Source organism: Garra rufa, chromosome 5, assembly GCF_049309525.1.
Source record: "Garra rufa chromosome 5, GarRuf1.0, whole genome shotgun sequence".
In the NCBI taxonomy this organism is placed as follows: domain Eukaryota; kingdom Metazoa; phylum Chordata; class Actinopteri; order Cypriniformes; family Cyprinidae; genus Garra; species Garra rufa.
The window spans coordinates 47,526,543-47,538,368 of NC_133365.1; the positions used below are offsets into that span (position 1 = coordinate 47,526,543).

The 11,826-nt window shown below is 36.2% G+C and overlaps 1 protein-coding gene across 1 annotated transcript in view; it reads left to right on the top strand.

Moving 5' to 3' along the window:
- mxd1 (MAX dimerization protein 1) overlaps window positions 1–11,563 on the top strand; it is a 39,036-nt gene extending 27,473 nt beyond the window's left edge. The window contains exons 4-6 of the mRNA XM_073840646.1: window positions 1,847–1,961; window positions 4,548–4,707; window positions 8,024–11,563. Coding sequence (XP_073696747.1) covers window positions 1,847–1,961; window positions 4,548–4,707; window positions 8,024–8,217 — 469 coding nt within the window. The 3' untranslated portion in view covers window positions 8,218–11,563. The remainder of the gene's footprint in view (window positions 1–1,846; window positions 1,962–4,547; window positions 4,708–8,023) is intronic.
- Window positions 11,564–11,826: the final 263 nt, after the last annotated feature.

Consider the following 11,826-nt stretch of genomic DNA (forward strand, 5'->3'; position numbering starts at 1 on the left):
ACATGAACACATGATCATAATTGCTAAAACTACCCCTTTTTTTTTGAGAAAAACTATTGTCATATCATATACAAACAGAAAATTGAAGGACGTCACAGTCACCCATCAAAATAAATGTTAAATTGTTTAACTTGAAGAAACTGTGACAGAAATATATTACTTAATGTAATAATAGTACTACTACTAATAACAAAATAAATATTAAATAAAAGAATTTTTATGTAATATTTACCAGAAACATTATTTACCTGAATTTATTTACTAGAAAAATGTGAATACACAACCCAGTATTTCTGAGAAATATATATATACATACAAAAAAACATTTATTATTACTCTTAAAACAGCTGAGTTGAATTCCTTTAGGTTTCTTTGATGAATAGAAAGTTCTTACGAACAGCATTTGTCTGAAATATAATTTTTTTGTAACATTATATATGTCTTTAACATCACTTTTGATCAATTTAAAGCATCCTTGCTAAATAAAAGTGTTAATTTCTATAATGTCTTTCCCTCCCCAAAAAAATACTAACCCTAAGTTTGTGAATGGTATAGTGTATAATGTTAGAAAAGCTTTTTATTTCAGATAAATGCTGATCTTTGGATCTTTCTGTTCATCAAAGAATCCTGAAATAATTTACTCAACTGTTTTAAGTATTGATGATAATAATAAAAAATGTTTCATGAATAGCAAATCTGCATAATAGAATGATTTCTAATGGATTATGTGACACTAAAGACTAGAGTAATGATGCTGAAAATGTAGCTTTGATCAAAGGAATAAATTACATTTTAAAACATATTCAAATAGAAAACAGTTATATAAATTGTAGTAAATGTGAAGCATTTTTTCACATTATAGCTTCTTTCTACAAGGTCGAAGTAGTATTTTTTTTTTTCACAGCAGTTCTGTATTTATGATCTCCCAATTTGCATGATCTGCTCCACATTTGCATATGGCAGATAGACTCCTTTCGTTTTACATCCTCTTATTATATTCTCTATATTTAAATGAATACATGCTCAACTATAGTGGCTGACAAAGAGCTGCCCACAGCCAACACGTACACACTTATCTGTTGGCAGAACACGCATTGCTAACACACAGACGTTCATACGCAGCCGCTGAGCAGCAGCGGCAGTAAAATAGTTGGGTTGTGACCCACGCCTCCGTACAAATACAGCAGCAAAGCAAAGCAGTCTGCAGTTTCTGACAGGTTGCATAACAGGTCATGTGGCCGCTGGCACCTTTCATCACCACGCCCCGGCAGCTGTGAATCCCACTGGCACGCACAAAAGACAGAGGAAGCTAGAGTAGCGTTTGGAGGATAAACTTTACGATCCTTATTTGAATATCATGTTTATTAGTTAGATTCGTACCATTAGATGTGATAATGTCCTGATTACAGCTTTTTTACTATATTCATGGGCTTTGTTTTAATTGGCATTATCTAAAAATCATTTCAGGTCCAAATCTCATTACTCTTTTTCTTTTTTTCCTATGTAATGGAAAAAAGATAATGCTTGAGGAATTAGCTTGTTTGTGTTTTTGTTTGTTTTCCCTCTTCGAAATAATGAAGAGCTTTAAAGCTTCGGAAATGCCACACAAGCACTATAAAAGTATGATAAAACTACTCGACATGAGTCAGGCACTATATTCCAAGTCTTTTGAATCCTTACTACTCCTTCATGTGAGGAACAAACAGAAATGTGTTAAATTTGCAGATCGTAGCCGCATCATCTTTTTATGATTCATATTTCCACTGCTTATTGAATGTGTTGTTGTAGTTGAATTGCTTTTATGACTCACTCTCACGACTTTCTTTTCCTCACGTCACCCACCCAGGAGGGCACATTTACGACTGTGTTTGGAACGCTTGAAATCCCTCGTGCCCTTAGGACCAGACTCAAACAGGCACACAACCCTCAGCCTACTTATGAGGGCTAAGGAACACATCAAGGTATGTACCAATGTCCCATTGGTGGGTAATGTTGTTTGGTGGCATGAAAACACAAGAAGATTCTCAGAAGAATAAAATGCAGTGATGTGATATTAAAGCAGTAAGTCACAAGAGGCGGTTATTATGATTTTACCACGATTAAGTGGTGTTGTTAGGCACTGTGCTGGAGTGAGCTTAATGGAGAAGTTCACTTCCAGAATCAAAATTTCCTGATAATTTACTCACCCCATGTCATACAAGATGTTCATGTCTTTCTTTCTTCAGTTGAAAAGAAATTAATGTGTTTGAGGAAAGCATTCCTGGATTTTTCTCCATATAGTGGACTTCAATGGTGGCCAATGGGTCGAAGGGCCAAACTGCAGCTTCAAAGGGATCTACACGATCTCAGCTGATGAATAAGGGTCTTATCTAGCGAAACGATCGGTCATTTTCTTAAAAAAAAAAAAAAGTCAAATTTATATACTTTTTAACCACAAAATGCTTGTCTTACACTAGCTCAACCCTTGCTCATTGCTTAGTCTCATTGGAAAGATCACATGTAGTTAGTTCTTCATCTGTGAACTCAAAAAGGTAGGAAAGGGTGAAACACATCTAATTTTCATCTTTAACTTCAAAATTGTCCCTTATTCCTTGGCTAGTATCATGTAGAGCCCTTTGAAGCTGCATTAAAACTAACTTTCAAACCGTTGGCCACCATTAAAGTCCACTATATGGAGAAAAATCCTGGAATGTTTTCCTCAAAAAACCTTCATTTCTTTTCGACTGAAGAAAAAAAGACATGAATATCTTGGATGACATGGGGGTGAGTACATTTTCAGAAAATGTTTATTCTTCTCCTTTAAACCCTTACATACAATACTGTTTGAATGTTTTGGTATGGTAAGATTTTTATGTTCTTATACTTAAGGCTACATTTATTTGATCAAAAAATACAGCAACAAGTAATATTGTAAATAATAAAAACATTAAAACAACTTTCTGTTTGAACATAATTTAAAATGTCTCACTGTTTTCTTGCTTAAAGGTCCAGTTCACCCCAAAATGAAAGTTTTGTTATTAATTACTCACCCTCATGTCATTCCAAACCTTGTAAACCTGTGTTCATCTTCTGAACTCAATATTAAGATATATAAGATAATTATAAATCTGAGAGCTTTCTGACCCTGCATAGACAGCAATGCAACTACCACATTCAAGGCCCAGAAAGGTAGTATATTGATATTGTTAAAATACAGTCAAGTTGATATTCTGATCATATTTTTTTTCCCAAGCACATTTTACCAATTCCGAACCTCACCAATTTTAATTACGACTATTAATTTTGTATTTAATCATTTATAAGTGATATATAATTGCCCATTAAGGCTGGAAGTAGAAAAACTTCTTATACTCAGGTGTGTGTAATTATAAGGAAGGTTTTCTTTTACACATAAATGAGCCAAAAAAGATATTTCACACAGACTGAAAAGTTTTAATTGCCCATGAGAAATATTCAAAACTAATGCAGTACAGAAATTGCAAAGTTAAAGCATGACCATCGGACAGCAAAATGCTTGTTGAGTCAGCACGCTCAGGAAAAAAACAGGTGAAGAAGAAATATCGTTCCAAACCTGTAAACCTTTGTTCATCTTCTGAACACAAATTAAGATATTTTCGATCAAATCCGAGAGCTTTTTGACCCTGCATAGACAGCAACACAACTACCACATTCAAGGCCCAGAATGGAAGTAAGGATATTGTTCAAATACAGTGCATGCATAATTATTAGGCAAAAGTTAAAGCATGACCGCTGGACAGCAAAATGCTTGTTGGGTCAGCACGGTCAGAAAAAAAAAACAGGTGAAGAATAAATATTAAGAATTAAGGTGAAAAATTTAATGTGAAATCATCATGAACCATTTAGTCTCCAGTGCCACAATTTTCCAAAATTGCAACCCACCTTAAGTATCCAGATGTACAAGGTGAATTCTCAGACTTTGCTTGGGTAAAACAAATCCTAAAAAAGTACATTCACTTAATAAGAATAACATGCTGAAGTGTTGTGAAATACATGAAGACTGTTTTTTATAGGCTTTATGGACAGGTATGCACTGTAGTCCATGTGACATCAGTGGTTCAACCATAATTTTATAAAACTACGAGAATACTTTTTGTGCGCAAAGAAAACAAAAATAATGACTTTATTCAACAATTTCTTCTATTTTTGTTTTCTTTGCATACAAAAGGTGTTCTCGTAGCTTCATAAAATTACATTTTAACAATGTCCTTACTAACTTTCTGGGCATTGAACATGGTAGTTGTGTTGCTGTCTATACAGGATCATAAAGCTTTTGGATTTTATCAAAAATATCTTAATTTGTGTTCCGAAGATGAACGAAGATCTTACAGGTTTGGAACGACCTGAGGGTGAGAATAAATTCCTTAAAAATGTTCAAATGGTAGTTTAAACCAGAATTTAACTGATGTGAAGTCAAATGTGTGAGTAAATCAACATGGCTCATCCAATCAGAGTGTAGAAACAGCACTATGCTGCCTTTTTTTTTTTTTTTTTTTTTTTTTTTTTTTTACTTCTCTCTGTCTTTGCAGAGGTTGGAGGATGGTGAGAGGAAGGCCCAGCACACTATAGACCAGCTGCAGAGAGAACAAAGGCACCTGCGCAGACGCCTGGAGCAACTGGGTGTGGAGCGCACACGCATGGACAGCATGGGCTCCACCATCTCTTCGGACAAATCTGACTCTGACCAAGGTATAAAAGTCTTGGAAACATCAAAAAGTAACATGACACATGGTTTAGCATATACACTCCATTACTTAACCCTTTAGCACGTATGATCACACCCGTGTGATTTGTCTTGGCTGGTCCTTGAAGCGTACGATCACACCGGTGTGATTCGAACGTTCGCCGCATCACATGATTAGCTGCTGAATTCAAATCGGTTTTGGCGCTTTGGCTGGCGTGCTGAACCAGATCGGACGCGCTAAGTGCTTGTCATATTATCACAGCTATTCAGTGTTTTCAGCCATATAATGCTTATTTTAGGTTTCAGACATTTAAATACACATAAGTACTAGCAAAACCATACATTTACAGTTTGTAAAATACACACTGATGTCTAGGGAAGCGACAATAATGATCCTACAAATATATTCTGACAACATATTTTATTGATTTCATATACAGATAATGTACAAGTGTTTACCAAAGTGCTGTACAAGCATACTCAATTTAAAACAATAGACGCATAAAACAGACAAAAGTACAACACAATCATAAAAACTTACTATCATACTGTGGTAAAAAAAAAAAAAAAAAAGGTAAAGATGAGTTTTAAGACTAGATTTAAAAAGAGAAAGTGTTTGAGCCTGCCTAACATGGAGAGGCAAATTGTTTAATTATAATTAACAAATTCAAAAATAATTGTACAAAATAAAAATTAAAGGACTAATTCACCTAAAAATGAGAATTCTGTCATTAATTGTCATTCCAAACCCATAAGATCTACGTTTATCTTCAGAACAGAAAAGAATAAAAGAATTGCGCAACAAAAAGTATTCTCATAGCTTCGTAAAATACCACTGATGTCACATGGACTATTTTGTTGATTTTCTTAGTACCTTTCTGGATCGTAAACACTATAGGACCCTTGCCTTGTTGTCTATGGAGGGTCGGATTTGATCAAAAATATCTTAATTTGTGTTCTTAAGATGAACAAAAGTCTTACGGGTTTGGAATGACAGGAGGCTGAGTAATTAATGACAGAATTTTTATTTTTGGATGAATTAACCCTTTCATTTAAAATGTTTTGAAAACAAATAAAAATAAGATGATATAGTGCGATCTGTAGGAAGCAGCAAATTAATTCAGTAAATTAAAACAGTGAACTAAGCAATGTTTTTAGTCTGGATTTAAATGTAAATGCAAGTTAAATGTAAAATATTAGTTTTAATAACAGAGCAAACACAAATACTGATGGGAATATTGGCAACAGATGACGACATGGGAAGTCAAACAAATGTGGATGGATGTGAATATAAATCAAGAGAACAAACAGGGGAACTGAACTGTTTGCTTTTGCAACATGTCAAAACCTGTACTGCTCATTTAGTACACATTAAACAGAACCACGGTAGTCCTTTATTTTAATAATTTAATAGTTAGCTGACTTAAATTACACTAAATGCCTCTCAGGTCTTGTTTTTATGCATTTAAGTTACGTTGCCTTACGTGCATTATTTAACTTGAACACAACAAGGTCAAACATGTAAGATCCATTTGTGAGGCTTCTCAGAACTCTTTAAAAATAACCAGAAGCCCTTGCTTCTAAAAGGTTTTTTTTTAGTGGTAATGCTTCTACCTAAAACCGGTTGTCGTTTACAGAGCCGTACGCTGTCACACACAAGATTCAGGCTCACTTGCAGACACACGTTGGAGGTTTGATGATCACACAGGAAGCCCACATGCTTTTTCCTAGAACTGAGACAAATAATTGTCTTGAGGAGTTTATTTTGTATATGCTGTGGCCTGTCCTGCAAACAGATGGCACGTAGACAGACTGCAGCATGCAGCACCATGATGAATGCTTTAACACCTAAATTGGAATGTTGCCATGGAGATAATGGGCCAGATTGACTAAACGTAGCACTCTTCAAAATGCACATGAAAATGCTATAACCTTAATAACAATTGATTGAAAACAAGTTCTTAAATGAAATTACAGCTCAAACCATGCTGCTATTATAAATCCACGCAATTATAAATTCCATGCATGTGAATAGATTTTTGGATTTTAAAGAAACAAATGCAGCATAAAGCTGGGTGAGTGTACTGTGCATGTGTAACAAAAGGCGAGGATTATTAAAGAAAGTTTGACACGTGATATTAATATAGACGATAGACGAGCAGAATGACACATCAGAACAAAAGTACCTCGCCTTCTTTTTAATCAACACAGCTAATTCTAAGTGTGCACTGTTGACGGCTTCATTGATTCGAATGTGATCAATCTTGTTTGTTGTGTCGCACCGCTTGTTTGCAGTGTAGACACACTGTCAGACATCTGTGTTAACATCATCCGTCAAACCTTTGTGGTTTGGTGGTTTGCAAATGTCTTGTGTTTTTACTTATACATTTAGTCTTAGATAGTGTAGATGTAATATAATATATTGTAATATGTGACCCTGGACCACAAAACCAGTCTTAAGTAGCACAGGTATATTTGTAGCAATAGCCAAAAATACAAAAATAAATGAATTATCAATTTTTCTTTTATGCCAAAAAATGATTAGGATATTAAGACCATGTTCCATGAAGATATTTAGTAAGTTTTCTACTGTAAATATATCAAAAAAGAAATTTTTGATTATTAATATGCATTGCTAAGAACATCATTTGAACTTCAAAGGTGATATTATAAAATGTTAACATAAAATTATCTTGGGCTTGGATTTCAACACCTTTTTAAACTTAATTATATTATAATTATAATAATAATTATATTATATTATAAATTATATATTTATATAATATATTTAAATGTATTATTATTAATTGATGGTACTTTCCTGTGCATGGCGCATAGACTTGACTTACTAATAAAATTTGTTGATTAACCTTATAATTTGTAATAGTTTTTCATAATTTTTTAGGAAGGATAAAGAGGGAATATCTGCCAAACAATCCTGAAAATAAAATATTTACATCTTATAATGTAATATAATACAATATAATAATCATATAAAATGTTAAAATAAAAATTTCAGTTTATAAATGGTATTTTCCCACTATTATATACTGATCTCACTGCAATAATTAAATCTGTTAATTACTTTCAATTATTATCAAAGCTGTCAATTGCTGTCAGATTGTGTTGCTGCTGCCCTGCTTTAGTCATTTGGCAGATACATGATTTACTGTGCATTCACAGTGTACTAGCATGTTAGGGTTGTTAATTAAAATATCTAATCACAATTAAACATAATTTTTCTCAATTTTTCGTGATTTTTTTGGTTTCACTCTACAATGCTCTACATGCTAACATTTTGTCCATGTTTTTGTTTTACAGAAGAGGTGGATGTTGACGTGGAAGGAACAGACTATCTGCTGGGAGACCTGGAATGGAGCACCAGCAGCGTAAGCGACTCGGACGAGCGGGGAAGCTTGCGCAGTAGCTGCAGCGATGAAGGCTATTCCAGTGCCAGTCTCCGTCGCCTCGCCAACCCTCAGGAGAAGAGCCCAGCGCTGGGTTGTAGTCTATAAGAGCACAGATCACCCCGGGTTCCTCAGCCCACTCATCTCCCACCACCTCAACCTGTACCTCCGATCACCTTCAGTCAGGTCCTCCTCTAATACTTGAACGACGTTGTCTCCTTTCTGTTGCTCGGACAAATCCACTCCAGAGGAGGAAGCACGAAGAAAGTATTGGAACGCGGATGTGCCGTCCACCAACCAGACCTCATATATGCAGCACTAACTGGGAGAAAAAAAAAACCTTGCCCTTCGCCCCCTCATCCAATCAGATTTTCCCGTCCATCCTGCCATCCTAGAGGCACTCGATTTTGGGACATTCCCATTCCCGAAAGACCCTCAAAAGACCCTAAAGACCTCACAGCCAGATGAAGAATGTGTACCATACCACACCCACTGCCTAGTCACTGTCGCACTCTGGGACAATCGCACCCAGGCTGTCTTACGCAGCCCTTTACGTTCCTTCAATCAAAACTGAACCGTCCAGACACAGGGCTGACCAGTTAGCTTACCTACCAGAGCATGGTATTTTGCACTTAGATGACGACGACGTCCGTAGGAGTGGCCTTTTTACCCTCGTCCCAAGGCAGTTTTGCCTCATCCCGCTAATAACCGACGACCGGATTCGGGAATGCTGCGAGATCAGAGCAAAAGGGCTACTTCTACCGTGCAGAGTGAGGATCGCTTCGTGTCAAAAAGATGTGCTGTCATGTCGTTTTGTTTTCGAAAACGTCTCTCCGAAGGGACTGCAGCTACTTTAGTGATGTATCAGGCGTAGTGTGTTAGCTAGTCTTAAAAAATATCTACCTGCACTGTCTAATACCCACACGCCCGACACTCCCGCGTGGGCAGCGATTACTGACGTGTTGTTGTTTCCTCTCTTTTTTTCTCCTCATAATATTCATGCTGTGCGAAATCATCAGGGCGGTAGCAATACACCCCTCAACTGGACTTATCGGTGAATTCCTGACATCCCCTTTGTCGTTTTTTTTTACTTTAAACGGCTGCCACCTTGAAATTTCTACATCGGTGGGGCGAAGCGACTGAAGCGTTTGCAGCATGAGATTCTTCAAAGGGTTTTGTGGGTTGGGTTTATGAAACGGGGTGGGAAGGGAGGTGACGTCTGGATCTCAGGTATCTCTTCCTCTCTCTCTAAGGACAGTGGCGTTTTTGGTGTGTGTGTGCATTTTCTTCATGTTTGTCCGTTTTCTTTTCTCTCGACTGTTTAGCCCTAGGGCGATTCTAGAAGCACATTCCATGGTAGAGCAGAGGTTTGCATCACTGCATGGACTGCAGACACTGATACAAAGGCCTGAGGCTTCAGATTACCTACTGTATGAGCGACGGACCTCTGCTCCTGCGCCATCAAGCTCATTGTAAGATGTGTGTGTGTGTGTGTGTGTGTGTGTGTGTGTGTGTGTGTGTGTGTGTGTGTGTGTGTGTGTGTGTGTGTGTGTGTGTGTGTGTGTGTGTGTGTGTGTGTGTGTGTGTGTGTGTGTGTGTGTGTGTGTGTGTGTGTGTGTGTGTGTGTGTTTCACAGTGGCTGCAGCACTGCATTGCAGTTCACTCCAGCTATTTACCATTTCAGCTAAATGTAGTCGTCATCATATGTATATAGTTCAAAGAAAAAGAGAGATATCTACCCTATATGAACGTATACGAATAAAGTATTTATATTTGATCTACATTACAGACTATGAATATATATGAGAATATATTTAAGTAGTGATTGCCTTAGTTGCTTCGGTTCTCCTTATCGTTAGTTTTTTAATGTGTAGTTGATTTGCACTATATATATATATATATATATATATATATATATATATATATATAGATAGATAGATAGATAGATAGATAGATAGATAGATAGATAGATACATATAAATATATATCCTATTTTACACATCAACAAATCTGACTCGGAAACTTTGGTTATATTTTTTCCTGCACAAAAAAGAAAATGTATTGACTAAAAAAAAACACAAAATGTAAGAAACTGCATTAAAAAAAGATCGAGATGTATTTGTTAGTGTGTTGGTGGCACTCAATTGTGGAAAGGTGGTAATCAGAATAGTCGTTAATATTACCGTGCCTGATAGGACTAGGGAGAAGCATTTTCCTATAACACTAGTGAGTAAAATAGGTTCTTTCCGGAGCCTAGGGAAGGATCTGTATGTTTGAATGTACTGAAATCTGTTGCATCACAAAATGTACAATATTTAATTTTGTAGTCATTTAGATGCACCAAAAACAAATCAGATTGTTCAACATATGGAATGCTGCTGTTGGGTAGTTTTGACATTTAAAAACATTTAAAACAAAATCCAAAAAAAGTTTATAAGTAAAAAATAACAAGTATAAATTTTGTGCGAGTTGTAGCCATGAGAGCATTAGAGCACGGTGTATTTCGGAGAAGGGTTGGGGAGGATGCTGTGTAGATATATATAAATACATGTTTGCTTGTTTGTGACGTCACTGTCCACAGACAGAGAGAAAGGGTTCGATTTAGCTTCTTTTTTTTTTCTCCTTGGGGAGGGGAGGGGTTTTGGGGCTGTATGCCTTTTCTATTGATATGCTTTTTTGTCCTGTTTTTATTTGTTACGAGTGTGTTTAAAAAAGTGCAAACAAAAAGTGAACTATCTTCTCAAGATTGTGTCTTGTTAACAAATTGGTGTCTTGAAGTTTCTCACGACCCACCGAAGAAGGCTCTGCTTTCTGTGCAGTTCGACCTTCCCCCCCTTTTCATATAATATGCCGTCTTCTGTGAACACCAGTGGCGGGACATAGCTAACGTGTTGCACTTACGAATGTTACGTGAAAGTCTCAACGGTGCTGTCACTCACACAGATGTGAATTCCCGCTATAACACGAACCCCTTTTTGTCCCGACGCTGCGCTTGTCACAGTCAATGATGTCACCGCGGGGGGTAGATGTACTACTTTTTGATTTGTATATATGGGTTATGTACCGTACGTAGAGTACGAAACGGCTAAAGCCTTAAGACATACAAATGTATGGAAACAATAGATGTTATATCAGAAACTGATTGCAAACATGGTCTGCTGAAATGAACCCATCGCCAGTCATTCCCACTGATCGTGACTGCGTCTCAGGTGTTTCACACCTTTCCAAATATACATAAATGCACACACACTCATCCTTGAACATGTACTGCCTCTTGTAAGCTAAACAAAAGAGGTTTATGTCTGTTTTACATCCAATCAGAAATGGACATTTCTATGCTGTTACTTTTTAAGAATTGGGCTACTTTGATGTTGACTGCTAAATATGTGGTTAAAAGGAATGAACTTAAAATAAAAAACTGAAAACGTAGAGAACGTATTACTGTTTCTGTTCTTAAAAAAATGTACTTGATTAGTGATTCAGTTAGCAATAACATTCATATTTGTGACCTTGGACCACAAAACCAGTCATAAATAAATAAGCTTTCAGTCGATGTATGGTTTGTTAGGATAGGACAATATTTGGCCAAGATACAACCATATAAAAATCTGTAATCTGAGGGTGCGTAAAAATCAAAATACTGAGAAAATCACCTTTAAAGTTGTCCAGATGAAGTTCTTAGCAATTCATAATACTAACAAAAATTACGTTTTGATA